The 14,926-nt window shown below is 43.5% G+C and overlaps 1 protein-coding gene across 10 annotated transcripts in view; it reads left to right on the top strand.

Moving 5' to 3' along the window:
- iqsec1b (IQ motif and Sec7 domain ArfGEF 1b) overlaps positions 1 to 12,421 on the top strand; it is a 209,329-nt gene extending 196,908 nt beyond the window's left edge. For 9 of the 10 annotated variants that reach the window (XM_037101008.1, XM_037101007.1, XM_037101005.1 and 6 more), the window contains 8 exons: positions 278 to 417; positions 1,089 to 1,118; positions 1,310 to 1,435; positions 1,527 to 1,626; positions 2,064 to 2,225; positions 2,374 to 2,550; positions 4,290 to 4,339; positions 7,688 to 12,421. In XM_037101008.1, the coding sequence (XP_036956903.1) occupies positions 278 to 417; positions 1,089 to 1,118; positions 1,310 to 1,435; positions 1,527 to 1,626; positions 2,064 to 2,225; positions 2,374 to 2,550; positions 4,290 to 4,339; positions 7,688 to 8,221 (1,319 nt within the window). In that variant the 3' untranslated portion in view covers positions 8,222 to 12,421. The remainder of the gene's footprint in view (positions 1 to 277; positions 418 to 1,088; positions 1,119 to 1,309; positions 1,436 to 1,526; positions 1,627 to 2,063; positions 2,226 to 2,373; positions 2,551 to 4,289; positions 4,340 to 7,687) is intronic. The other variant, XM_037101014.1, reaches the window with a different exon arrangement.
- Positions 12,422 to 14,926: the final 2,505 nt, after the last annotated feature.

Raw genomic sequence — 14,926 nt, 5'->3', positions numbered from 1 at the left:
CCCTCAACAGATTTTGAGGGTATTAGCGGGGGCTTTATGGCATGGCTAACCCATTCCTCTGCCCATTGGGGTGTAAGTAATTAAAGTACAGTATTGACTGGAGGAGAAATACTCCTCTGAGAGCTCTGAAGGACATTTCTGTTTGTAATGCGAGAAATATGGGCAGCACAGCAGCAAGTCGGTAAAATCACGGGTTCATAGGCTCTTGTAAATCTGTAAATTAATCATTAATCCTTCTCTTTTTCTCTCTCTCTCTTTTCCTCTCATCCTCTTACAGGAGTGGATGATGGGGAGGACATCCCCCGAGAGATGCTAGTAGGGATATATGAGCGGATTCGTAAGCGAGAGCTCAAGACTAATGAAGACCATGTGTCCCAGGTTCAGAAAGTGGAGAAACTCATTGTTGGTAAAAAGCCGGTAAGTCTCAGTTTGCCCTTCAGCTGCAGCGCGTACAGTGTGACCACTTTTATCTTCCCCTCCATTCACACGCTGAATCTAGCAGGAGCATGCAGCACCAAATTACCCAATGTACCTCTGAGCTGTCACAGAAAGTTGTAGGTTATTCATGGCCAGCGTCCTCCAAAAATGAACAGAAATGAAAGACTCCTCTTTCCACGAACCTACTTTCTTTGCCGTGTGACGCATCAATTCTTCAGGTCTGAGACCTTCACGCCGAATGACTGTAATATATCTTTTGCCCTGAGTGTCGGCCAAGACAAGTACTGTCTGACAAGGTTTATGATAACAAACGAGATAAACAGCCTCACACCCAGTGATCGTGTTTGCTTGAAACCTCACCCGTTTCCGCACTTCACTGACTACCTTTCCATCAAACCATCTCTCGCCCAGTGACACAAATGAGCAGCAGTCCCACGTGAACGCAACCAATGAAGAGGATAGTGAGGAGCACATAGATGTTTGCTCTGTGATCCATAAAACTAGTTTTCCAGACTTTAAATTTGGCCCATATTTCTTTTTGAGCATTACGTTGAAGGTCTTCCCTCTGATGTATAGAGAATTTCAAAGTTCCCACATGTGTTCACCGATCCCTGTAAAATAACTCTTGTGTGTGTGTCTCTTGCTCACAGATTGGCTCCTTACACCATGGCCTGGGCTGTGTAAGTATTACTGTCATTATATCTTCCACACCAGGGTTGGGCAGAAATATCTGAAAAATACCCAAAGGCTTTATGGAACAAGTGTGAACATTGTGGAATGAGTAAAGTTATATATTTTTTTTGTCAGTCTTCCTTAAAAGGCAGAGGCAACAAGAGACCGACTCATTAACAGTGCTGTATTGTGTGTGCAGGTGCTGTCCCTCCCCCACAGGAGACTGGTCTGTTACTGCAGACTTTTTGAAGTGCCCGACCCGAACAAACCACAGAAGTTGGGCCTGCACCAAAGGGAGATCTTCCTCTTTAATGACCTCCTGGTGGTATGAAATCCATCACTTTTCCAGGCACATTGAAAAACACACAGGTATTCCACTGAATTCACAGTATGTGGTTTGCTTTTTTTGTTCACAGGTCACTAAAATTTTCCAAAAGAAGAAGAACTCTGTGACGTACAGCTTCCGCCAGTCCTTCTCACTTTATGGCATGCAAGTGCTGCTCTTTGAGAATCAGTGTAAGTGACGTGGCGACTTTTGTGGAAGTTCTAAAGGCTTCCCCATGCTTCAAACTATTTTGTACAATAACACGTCTAAAGGGAAAATATGTGTATGGCTGTTCGGAATGGGGAGGGAGGGAGGATACATGATTAAGTGTTTTACGCTTGTGAACAGTAAAGTTTGGAATTTGTTCTATGAGGGATGAACAAAGAGATAATCCTGTTAATCAACTGCACACCTGGCCAACCCCTGCATGAAGGTAGCCTGTCTGTTGGAATATCGTTAAAAGAACTAGCAGACACCCAATTCTGATGGAATGAGGGGTTTCACACAGTGTTTGATGCTCCAACAAGCATTTAGTTTGAAGCACCTTCATGGTAGCACAACCAGTATTCTGTAGAGCGGTCTATTGTGTGTGAACACAAGTCACAGTGTTGATTTCGTCACTCTTTAGATTATCCCAACGGAGTCCGTCTGACCTCGGCCATCCCCGGAGCTGACATCAAAGTCCTCATCAACTTCAATGCACCCAATCCTCAGGACCGCAAAAAGTTCACTGACGATTTGCGGGAATCTATTGCTGAAGTCCAAGAGATGGAGAAGTACCGGATAGAATGTGAGTAAAGGTTTAAGCACTGTTTTTTCACCAGACAGTACTCCTAAATCATGTCCAAATTAAAAAAAAAAAAAAAAAAGAAAGAAAAAAGATACACTGAGGAGGAATCTGGATTACCGCTAATGCTGCATATGTGTCTTCTGCACAGCTGAGCTAGAGAAACAGAAGGGGGTGGTGAGGCCCAGCATGTCCCAGAGTTCAGGTTTAAAGAAGGACACGGGCAACGGCAACCTGAGCCGAGCGAGCCTCGACGACAGCTATGCCATTGGCGAAGGTCTGAAGAGGAGTGCCCTCAGCAGCTCCCTGCGAGACCTCTCAGATGCAGGTAAAAACCAGGGGTTGCCATGGTAACCCCAAAAATCTCATGCCGTATTTCTCCCGCTAGACAAAGAGCGCATCCCCAAGATGGAGACGGGCATGATACTATTCGCTCCTTTTTTTCCGGCGTTAATTGATTTGAAGAAGCCGAGTTCCTGCTCCCTTACAATTTGATTCGGCTTGCAGCTGCGACTGACCTGCTTACGACCTGCAGCGATTCCCTCACAGTGAACACACCGCCCAAGCCACGAAGCCAAGGAAGCAAGGAGACAGAGATGGGCGTGTTTGCTAATGGGCCCAGGTGTAATTTACTAGAGGCTATCAACTATTAATCCTGCGTGACTGGCGGGGGGGGGCGGGAGGAGGCAGCACTATGTAGGTCACTGTGATCAATTTGAGCGTCTTAGCAGTAAGAGGAATTAATGTGGTGCAGTTGGTTCGGGCAGGGCGTGCAGAGTTGCCTCCGCGGCGCACTCAGTGACCTCGAAGACAGGGTCCACACTTGTAAAGCGACATCAGAGACTGAGCGGAGCTGTCGGTGCCTTCTGCATGAGGCACAACAGTCTCCCAACCAGTAGTGGAGTCTGGAGGCCTGTGCATCACTCACAGTTAAAGGGACAGTTCACCTTAAAATCGATAATACATGCTTCTTCTCACAAAAAGCATTGTGTTGCGTGAGCAGCAGAGCTTTGGAGATACCGACCTCAGAGATGTTTGCCTTCCGGCGAATATAATGGAGCGAGATGGCGCCAAAATATTGCTTTTTTTTTTTTTTTTTTTAACTATTTCCAGAAAGCATGAACCGCTTACTCACAATACTCCACAGACTTCATTGTGAGCAGTTTCATGTTGGAGCTATATTCTCTTTGCATTACTGCTCTGAAGGAAGTGTGCACCTACTGATGGACGAGAGGTCCACAAGAAGGCTTGTGATTTTCTTGAATAACCAGGGTGTGATGTTCTCGGGATGAAACTCTGCTGTTGAATATTTCAAATAGATTTTGCTGGTGCTCTGAGCACCATAAACCAAGTGCCATCTATTTCCATTATACTTAAGCGAAAGCAGACTTCAGCCAATATCTCCAAAACTCGGCAACTCTCACCAAAGCAGTCGAGATGGATAAATATCAATGTTTTGTCAAGACTGGAAAAGTATTCTCAGTATTGGCGTGCCTCCGTTAGAAAAACTGCCAGCCTGGAGTTTGAAAGAGACGGACATTTACCAAATGGGGAAATATAACAAACACATATTCTTGCTTACATTATGGGAAATGTGCGATCTGATGTTTTCAGATTGTGACTAACACTCTGAACATAAATTCTGGATATCCTCTGCTGGTTCACTCTTTTTCCAATCTCCTTCTCTTGTGCGTCTTGCATCTGAACACATGCAAAATGCTAAATTGCTAGAGCAGTTACATGCCGCTAGATGTCTTTTAGGTTTCCTGCCAGCTGTGACTCAAGTTCCTGTAGTTCCTGTGTAGACACATATAGAATCTTCAAGATCACACTGTCCCAGAGGCTAATACTGTTGTGGAGCTCTAGCGGTGACTTGCTCCGTCCCTGTCCTTTCGTCCTGTTCGCCTCCCTCTGCCATACTGATAGTCTGCTGCTAGCTACACATGCACCACTGCTGTCACCTTAGGGTGCTAGAACCCCCCCTCGTCGTACTAGACAGAAGGGATATGTGCACCTTCACGTGTTTGCCGGGCATGTCTAATCTGTCATGTTACATGTTCTGGGCAGGCAAGCGTGGGAGACGCAGCAGTGCAGGATCACTAGACAGCAATATGGAAGTAAGTAGGACGCATCTGATGCTGAGCTGTCCTCTGACTTTATGTTGTTCACTCTGAACACACAAGTCTCTGTGTTTTGTTTCTGTGTAGTTTGAGGTTTTTTTGTTTCTGTTTTGTTGTTTTTTCTTTTTTTGTTCTGAGCACCTTGGTCACTGTGCATGCATGGGCTGAACCGGAATGATCCGCTGTGGCTGACACATGTTAACCCTTGATGTACACAGCATGACACGACTAATAACGCTCCTGACTCACTTCAGGGCTGCTCCGTGTTGGTGTTAGACTCTCACCTTTGAGTAATCCACCTAGGGTAGATTTTTAGCCGTCTCCTGAAGTTTGTCGCCCTCTGTTTACTCCAAGTGAATCTGACTGCGTGCTTTTGTCAGTTCCTGCTGCTGCATGCCACACAGTTCCAAGTGACCGACTCACACTGCTTCCTTTCACTGACCCCTGACCCTGACAAGCAGTTCCTCCCCCTTCCTTTTTTATCGTCACACGCAGTCAGCATTGCGATGGAGTGTGAGAATACAAGTATGGAGGCACACCATGTTAAACTATCAAAATATACTGTGTGAGCCAGGCTGTTTGTATATGGCTGGCTGACTTCGCCCCATTTAATTGTTTATAGGGGGGTTTTCTTGCTTCTAGTTTGAGTCTGGAGCTGTTGTGAGATAAGATCCTTTTAGGATAAGGCTCTCTTTATTCTTTATTTTTATTAACAACAAATCCCATAAGAAGACCAGCCAACAAACTGACCATGGCCCCTTGACCTTGGCATCCATTAGTTCAAGCCGTAATTAATAATTAACTTTTTTTTAAATAAATAATTTAATTTAAATAAATAATTTCCTGAAACATCTTGTGTTATTTAGAAATCCTCAAGATTGGTGTTATTATCAACGATATCTGTTCGCATGCTAACATGTTAGCCTCGATTAACCACAAATAAGTCCTTCTCCTTCCAATTAACCGTAGGTGACAATATTTTGGAAAATATATGTACGGTGGTTAATGGCGGGACGCAAATATTTTTGTTGTTTCCATTTAAATTGTGCTATGAATCACACACACAATATCAGTTTAAACATGTTTAATAGTGTAAAACCACTCATTGAACTAAATTGCCTCACACAATATACATCGCCATCAACCACATGGTCATCACCTCGGCACGGAGAAAATCTGGCCATACTGACAGCTTTACAAGACTTCAGTTTTGGTTTTCAGTGAGTTTTAAGACAACATCACTTATACAGCTGTTGGGACTCCAGTCAGTTTTATGACAGACTTCGACTTGATTGATTTGATTCTTGACATTGTTAGACAGCACGTGTGTAATTCATAGCACAATTCAAATGGGATCAAAATTGTTTGTGATGCTAGCACTACTGGAAATGGAGTTATTGTCATTTTTTTTGTTTCATCCGTCATTTAAAGGAGTGAGTTCATAGTTTAAGTTATTTCCATGATGGCAAATCAGTCTGATAGTCAAACAATTTCACAAATCCTTAAGGTGTTTCTGAACAATTCCTTGAAAGGGCCAGGCTGCTCTGACCATTTTAGTCTAGTTGACTTAACACATGAGCACATCATACATGATCTACTAAGTCACTGTCGAGTAGTTTAGTTTGCATGTTCTGCATGGCTCTGAAAGATCTGCTTCATTTCTTTTACGTGAACTTTTGCTTTTGATTGTTCCTGTATTTATCTTGTCATTCTGTAGAAAAGAATTGTAATGTACCTTTGTTGTTTTTGTTTCATCTGCTGAGGTCTGTTCATCTGAACATGGGTGTGTGTACTGTATACAAGCTGTGGCTTCATATTGTTCTTGAGAGGCTGCAGAGTGGGGGGCAAACAATAATTGAAGCTGGTACTGTAATCTATGAAACCACATATAATAGTGACACAAATTCAGAATGGCATGAGCAGTCAGAGAGAGTCTGAACACTCTGAAGCAGATTGTCTTCCCAAAACAGTGCAAGATACCTTAGGCTCTGACTAGCTCAGCATACTGAGCCTCCAAACCATCTAGAGAGAGTCGAGCGTGAGATGTTAGCATGGATAGACAAACAGAGGCCATGAACTGGAAAAGGAAATTGAGAATTTTTCCACAGGGCGAGACAAGCAATCATGTGAGATTTGAGATCAGCTGTAGTCGCTCATACAGTTGGCGCTGCTTTGTGAGGAATTCGACAAGCAGCCGGCAGAAGCCAAAACCACCGGGGTGACATGCTTTTCAATCCACAAATATGTCTCGTAGCCCTTAAGGGAAAATTCGGTCTTTTTCTACGCATCCACAGGCCAGTGGAAAGTTGGGTGGAGTTTCATAGTCCGCAAAACATTTCTGGAGCGTCACAGCAAAAACAGTGTTGCAACATTCTCTTAAACACTGAAGCCGATGGAGACTTGTTGGAGGCTTGTTGGACATTTGGAATCACCGAGATCCCAAATTGAAAAGATGTTATTTACACCCCTCATCATTTTAGATGGCTTTAAAAATGGTATAGAGAACAGGGAGTGTATAAAATGTATAAACTGTATAAAATAGTGGACAGTGCCACATGCTATCATGCTCAAAGTGGGTGGGACTGACCGTCACCATCTTGGCAGTGCCTGACTCCACCTAACTCCAGGCTAATCAAAACTGAAGAGAGCGAGCAACAACTGGTACTGAAGGTGTTTTTGTGTTCAATCTGAGCAAAGTGAACACTTAACAAATACTTTTCTCGTCCATGTTACCCTGCAGTGCCGTTTCTTTTCCCGTCACCTCTCTGGACGTTCCTGAAGTACAGTTACGTCACATTTCCCTTCCACTCAGCAGTCAAATAAAAGAGTTATAGCACATGACAGTGGATTTTGGCGACTCCATGGCTTATAATGCCAAGCGAGAGTGAAGAAAAATCTATTTTTTTTAAACCCAAAATTGAAAAAACCGAACAGTGACTCTCCAGAAGCTCCACGTTCTGGCTGTCTCCTCGAGAGCTTGCTTTTGGTTAGGGCTAACAGAGTCGCTCCTTGATCCAAAACACCAGCCTGTGTTCCTCCAATTCCAGCCTTTTAGTCCAATTAACTGCTCCGTCATCAACAACACAAATACAGCCAAGACATCAAGTCCGTCTACTCCATAAGTAGCTGAGGTCAAGCTGAGCAGACGGCTTGTGGCTACCTGTCACTCAAAGTGGCACCCTTGATTATGTCTATCTTTAACCCTTAATAGAATTTTACAAAATGATCCATTGAGCCCCTTTAAAATTTGAATCCGCAGCAGGTATACCTTCACTTTTTGCTGTTCTTTCCCAGTGGGCTTCCTCCCGTCTCCCTGCCGCCATCTGACTGTTTTCTCTTTTGCAGGGGTCCATCATTAGCAGTCCACACATGCGGCGGAGACCCCCCTCCAGCCGAGACTGCCCGTCCCGCCACAGTGGCCAGTCCCTGCCCAGCTCCGCATCACTGCTCGGATCTCTGTTTGGCACCAGACGGGTGAAGTCCCCCAGCCCCACCCCACAGCCCATTCACCCCACCCTCATTTCCCACTCCCCTCACCCCACCAACCTGCACCACACTGCGCGAGTGGAGACAGACACACCGGTCTCCATGCACCACGCCCAGTTCTGCCACGTGGCCCAGAACCCCCCGCCTTACCACCACCACCACCACTACCACCCGCCGGCCCACTTGCAGCACCCTCCGCACCAGTACCACCCGGCCTCGTCTCATGGCCAGCAGGCTCCCTACCCGCCTCACTCACAGCACAGCCACGGGAGTCACTCAGCACACTCCTCCCACCCGGCTCACGGCTCCCACCACCACGGCCCGCCGCCAGCGCCCACCCAGGCAACCGGAAGCACCAAGCCCAAGCACAGTGGCATCAGTACGGTGGTGTGAGCAGCACAGGGGCTCTCTGACTGAACTTTGAGGCTCTCGGCTTACGAGACGGTCATACTGTGCATCGTTGGTCTGGGGATGTGAAGCCAGACGAGATCCTGTGCCTCCTTTAGCGTTTTTTTTGTTACGCTCGTCACTCGGGCAGTGAATTCAGTATTAACACATTATTTACTGGTTGCCCCTTTCATTTCATTTCAGTTCACAAGTCATGTCTGCCTGCTTTAAGGGCAACAATACAAGAGCATGCACAAAGACCACGACTACTGTTTTTCTCCTCAGTTAACATGATCAAATATCTTGCGTACTAGTATTTTACGGACAAAGTAAATAGTAATCTCGACTTAATGTCTGCAAAGTGAGTTTATCTAGTGTGAGGGTGGTCTGGCTGGACAGACAGACAAACAGACGGTCATCCTCAGCAGTAGCTGTACAAGTATTTAATGTAGCCGTAGCTCACAGTGCACTGTGATATCTCTGTTAGCAGTGATAAATGTGCCAATTATTAAAGCATTTACTAATTTAGCCACAAAAATGGTTAATGTATATTGTGCATAGTATTTTGTAAAATAACAATATCAACTGTTATTATTATAATTAATATTAGAGAACAAATGGCATCAATTTAAACTCAGTATTATACTCGCACATAGGTGGCGTAGTTTCACTGTTAAGAAAACAATCAATGCTCTTAATAGCTAGGCAATTCAGTAAGCTGGAACACTACTGCATATGGTTGCCTTTGAGTTAGAACTGTGTGAGGGCCGTCGAGGGCCGGTGCAGACCTGCACATCGGCCGGACAACGGTCTCATCCTGCTCGGGGTCGTCTCTTCTGCTCTGGAAAAAAAAAAGGAAGTGACGGCGAGCCAGTGAGCAAACAGGCTCATCATCGTGTTCGCCCCTTCAGTACTGGCTGCTCGTCCACCATCATTTTATTTTTTTAAACTATTTTTTTAGATCCCAATAAACAAAACGAAACGCTCTATATGTTGTGCTGCGATGTGGCAGGATTCTTCAAGTCCATTCTGCAGGAGGAGGAGGAGGAGGAGGATTTTTATTTTATTTTTTTTTTTTTGGTGGGGGGTGGGGGGGGTGTTTTTTCATTGAAAACGAGCCAGTGCAAACTGTGTAGCAGGGAAACAGCAACATGACTGTTCAAGTGTCTCTCCTGACGTGGAAGCTCTCAGCTGGCTGAGTGTCGCCCTGTCCCTCTTCGGTTTCATTGGTCGCTCTTGAGCAGAGAGCATGTGGTGCAGCACTGTTTCCTCCCTCCATCTGACTTTTCCTCTGAGCCACACGTACACACAATACACAGTACACAGTACAGAAATCAATAATTATCATTCTTTGACGGTGATAGCACTCTTATATGCTCAAATGGAAGTTTTATATCAATCATCTTTATGACATATTGTGGGATGGCTGGTCGTAGCTCGGAGCCGTCCTGTGCAGAGTATAGGCGGTGTGTGCAGAGGGGAGGCAGGGCGCTGGTGTGCTGGAGCGTCTTTTCAGGTGAAAGTGATAGACACAGCACTTGTTCTACTTAGTTATATCAATGGCAGAGGTTAGTCTGTCTGCTTAAAGACCATGAGATGGATTTTGTTTTTGTTTTTTTACTTGTATGTGCAATATGTATTTACTTTTTTTTGTCTCAGAGCAATTGCAATCTGTTGGTTGTTCCATTTTGTTTGCTCTGTTAGTTTTGTCTTCTTCCTCCCACTGACGTCCTCTGTCATTTCTCCCTGAATGTTTCATTGAATGCGAGTAACCACACAGATTTGGAGGGACTGGACCTTCCACACTGATAAAGAATGTCAAAGAAAATAATTGCATGTAACAGTGTATTTCGAGGCTATTTTCTAACTATTGTGTATTCCCAGACTATATCAGTGTTACAGTTGACAGTTGTTAAAATGAATGGTAGAATAGTTTTAACTTCGCCAATTACAGCTAGGCGAAGTCAACTATGTGTTTGTGTCACTCCAGAGGATAAGCAAACCTGTATCTTTTCCTGATCCACATACGATAGCTCTCTGGATCGTAAGTGTACAACAGTAGTCAAAGCTGTGAGGGGAAAGGTAGAGCAAGTGAGATGAAAGATGTACTCTGTCATCAATAAATCGGAGTGGTAACGGACTGACAGCTAGGAGCATAATTAATGGAGCTCTTTTCTCTTCATATTTATCATCTGTCTCTGTCAATGGCTCACACATTACTGTTGTCAAGTGACCTCAAGTAGATCAGATTCTTGAATACTTCTTTCCTCAAGGTTCAAGTTTTTAAGGCACCACTTTCCAATACGACACCTTTTATGACGGGTTTACAAGTTGTAACTAATTACATTGATTTATATGGTTAATTTACTGTCAACTTCATTAAGGTTAATAAGTTATTTACCATTGCTTTATACATTGGTAATAAGCCACTGATACCAGCAACTTTTATGTTGCAACTCTCGGGAAGAATCCCTTCCAGCTGGGGGAACGCTTCGACACATCATATTGTGTTATTAAGATGCAAGAATGGCGCAAGGTTCCCAAGTTCTCTTAATTGACTAACTTCCATTGCAAAAGTAGCACTCTGCCCATTGAGCTCGGATTATGAATAATAATAACCAGGGATCCTACATAATTCATGTGTTTCAACACCATCAACATTATCATAATATCTTTGCATTTATTTTTCAATTTGCCTTAGCTAGAAATATCAAATTGAACCTTATAGCGGGCCACCTAAGGCATGCGGACCCCACTTTGGGCAGCCCTGCTATGAAAGAATATCAGCAAGTCATGAGCAGACCAGCTGGTTGGTGGTGGTATCACTCAAAGAAGTGAGCAGGAGAAAGAAACGATTCACAAAATGAGCACTGTCAGGCCAAAGAGATTTTTCATATCCTGACAACTTTGACGTTCTTTTTTTTTGTCAATGGCTTATTACTGCTCTATAAATCATTGAAGTATTTAATAACCCTTAATGACCCTTTAGTTACCCATGTAATTAACCTGCTATAAAAGGTGCCTTCTTAGACGGTGGTAGCATGTTTAAAATCACTCATGATTCAAAATGTATTATGCAGGCTTTACTTACTGTAGGCTACTCTAAAATCGATATTGGTCTCTGATCTGTCAAGTATTTCCAGCATTCAATCGAGTGTAGTTGAGGTTCTAGGGAGTCAGAAAAGTGCCAATATAACATCAAAAAAATTGGGGACCACCACAACAGTTGACCGTAACAATAACTTGTCTTCAGGCCTGCGTCTGATAATTGTTGTGATGAAACAATGGTGCATACACCTGCCAAGAGGAAGGCTTATTGATTATTAGTTATTAAACATGAGTGTTTTCAGTCACAACCCTCCAGTTCCATCAGATGACCGATCTGTAGTAAAACCCATTCAGATTCCCCGCGAGGTGCTTTGTTGCATGCCATTGATGCCTACCGTTTCTTTTTCTAGTCTTTTCTTTTTCTTTCCTTTTTATTTGTTTTGTTTTTTTTAAGTGTTCTGTTGAGCAGTGGGCTTGACTAGATCCCAAACTTTCACCGTAGCTTTGATTTGTCTGACTGATGCTTGTTTACATTTAGATGATCTCTGGCCTACTAGTGTGTCTTTTCTTTTAAAGTTGTGTCATTCTCCTCCGGCATGCATTTCACCTCTACGTTAACTGTACAGTTTGAAGACATGGCAGTGTACTGCTGAGTGTAAATAGCAAATCCATCTGGGTAAATCTAATGTAATTTGATGAAGAGGGTTTAAAAGGGAAGAAACATTTTAAGAGTGGAGAGTAAAACTGAGAAAACATATGTAAATAGTCTGTAAATTATAATTATTATTATTATTACTATTATTATTATTATTATTATTACTACTACTCAATGTGTGCAGTTCCACAGAAGCTGCATTCCTGCTCCCCTCTGATATTTACATAATCATCAAATGCTTCTCTCTGCCTCCGACAGGCTGAATTATCATAGGATCTAGAGGTGAACGGCCAACTGTTACACAGTTAACACCGCTTCTGACTTATTTCCTAAGACGCTCCTGTTCTCTCACACTCACAGCCCACTTTTGAAGTCAAAGGGACGGGAGGAGTGCTCTTATTTTATTATGCATTCTGTTTCTAAGTAGACAAAACCCCATTGGTGTAAAACTAGTACTGTGACGATGTTGAGAACACAAAATAAAGCGATATACTGTTAAACCAGAACTGCCTCTGCTCTGCTTTGTCAAACGGTGCAATCTGTCGGTCTCAGCTGGACGACTTGAGACGTCACCAGCCTCGATTCCTGTAAGCTTTTCGGTCTAAATGTGGCTTTGCAGTCCTGGGACCACACCAAGGTTGACGTAAGGGCTCCTAAAACCCTCCAACTGCGCTTGCTGGAGGCCTTTCTACTTAAAACAACTGTGTGTTACAATCTTAGGACCACAGTTACGCATCTGGGCTTTTCTACTTCTCTACTTTTTTTCTTCTAGAGGGCCTTGGAGTTCTAGACTGGTCCTACACTGGCTTTCTTGTCTAAAACAGATCAATATAATAGAATCTTAGGATCACACTTGTGTATCTCGCACTTTTCTATGCCACATTTCTACGCCTTTGACTTGTATGACTGCATCTGACATATGGAGGCCCCACCCCACAACATACAGGACCCAAAGGATCCACTACAAACATCCCAGTGCCAGACACCACAGGACACCCCCAGAGGTCTTATGGCCATGCCAGGTCAGAACTCTTTTGGCTACACAAGGAGAACCTGTGCGATATGTAGAAGTAGGTGGTTTTAATGTAAAGGCTGATCACTGAATGCCTTTGAGGGCAATATGCTTGTCCACCTTCTACACATAAATGGCCCAAGACTCTTTGGACCATACATACATGGGTTTTATTTTTACCAAAACAGTGCAGGGAGGATCATTACTGAGGTATTCCTGCAGTCCCAGGACCATAATTAAGACTTTGGAGGACGCACTTAATTAGACTTGTCAATTTATAAACATTAAGCATTTGAAGACTCCCACCTCCCAGATCAAGAGTCTGTAAAAACTTGATATATTATTTTCACATTTTTTTTTCCATTCGTTCAACTGATCACTTACAGATCAGTTGAATGATGTGATTTAAAATGATGTGTCACAGCATTAAGAACACTGCAAGGAATAATTCTGGTGGAGAAAAACTGAATTTACTTTTAAATTTAATTATTGAGTAATCTATTTTTTTTTTTTTTGCCTAAAACAGTAAAAGATAATTTGTCGAAAATAAAACACAGCAGTCAGCTCTCAGAACTTTTTAATTTGTGTGAAATTGTAGAGGGGTTGTTCAAGGAGTCCTGAGGCTCTGTATCCGATGTGCAGTCCTTAACATCTGATGAAGGACCCTTCCTGTTCGGAAGATTTCTTGAAACTCCACACTCACACATTTGGGACGTAGACCCTCTGTAGGGCCTCCTGATGACATTGTGAGGCATTTTCATCTTAGACTTGACAAATCACCACCAGAGCCGCAAAACACAATCATACATCTATTTTCGCAGGGTGAGTCGTTCTCCCCGTGGCCATGACGAGAAAATTGACCTTTATGTGTGAAAATGGTGGAGTTCCTCTTTAAAATCCCCCCCCCCCCCCCCTTCCTGTTCCCAGAAACACTGCTGAGGACATGACATCTGTGTCCTCGGCTTCACTGCCCTGCCCAAAAGTGTTACAAACATGTTTCACTCCTTCGGCTTTCTAGTCATGCGGAGGCCTCCTCCAGGGGCAGGGCATCTGTGACCAAAACAAAGTTCTCTGGAAATGGTCAGCGCTGATAAAAGTCCAAACAGCAGTACAATTATTCTTTTTGCAGTCTTACCCAACCAGCATGCATGGCTGCCTGCCTGACTGTGGCAGGTGGTCTGGGTGACAGTTTGCCCTGTTTGTGTGTCTGGCCCTCCAGGTTTGAGCTAAAAATAGATAGATTGCAGCTTTGAGGGCCACATCATCAGAGTCAGCAGGACGACGTAATCATGCATCTGGGAGGGGCCAAGTACGGGGCACCATTTCCTCTGACTCTTAGACAGACGAGCTGTTAAAGCTTTTTCTTCTTCATGTCTCTCTGTAGAAAGCATGAAGTTTTTGTTTTCACAGCTTTTTGGTGTGTTTTTATTAGAGTCAGTTAGTCTGCATATAATAAATCAGTTCTTCCTCACTTTGATGCAGTTGTGTTTTTTTTGTTGCCAGGGCTCATTAGTTCCTTAGTGCATTGCGCCACCAAGTGGTCGCCTCGTCCCATAATAATGCTGCTATGCTATATTCAGGTGCTGTCGGAAATATCACCAGTTTAAGAAGAAGCAAACCTGACATGAACTGACTATCCAATTTGACATTCAGTCAGGACGACTACTGAGGAGCCTGAAGTCAGGCCGATAATTTGGTAGGCAAAGCTAAATACTTCAGAGCTTCATGATCTATTCAAATAAATAAATAAATAAATAAATACATACATACATACATACATACATACATACATACATACATACATACATTCAAGTCAAACATCCATTTCCAGAGTGCTGGAGTCAAGCCAAGAGACTTTGGTTTTTCAGTCGACTTTATGGGTGGGGTTGTGAAGTCTGTTGAGTTGAAGTAGAAAAACAGCATTCTGATGTAACTCAACTTACACAACTTTTATTGCTAAGAGCAAATGTCTACAGTGGACGCTGTGCAGGGGGCG

The sequence above is a fragment of the Acanthopagrus latus genome, chromosome 6 (genome assembly GCF_904848185.1).
Source record: "Acanthopagrus latus isolate v.2019 chromosome 6, fAcaLat1.1, whole genome shotgun sequence".
In the NCBI taxonomy this organism is placed as follows: Eukaryota; Metazoa; Chordata; class Actinopteri; order Spariformes; family Sparidae; genus Acanthopagrus; species Acanthopagrus latus.
The sequence above is the reverse complement of the archived record's forward strand: the minus strand, read 5'-3'. Positions and strand labels throughout refer to the sequence as shown.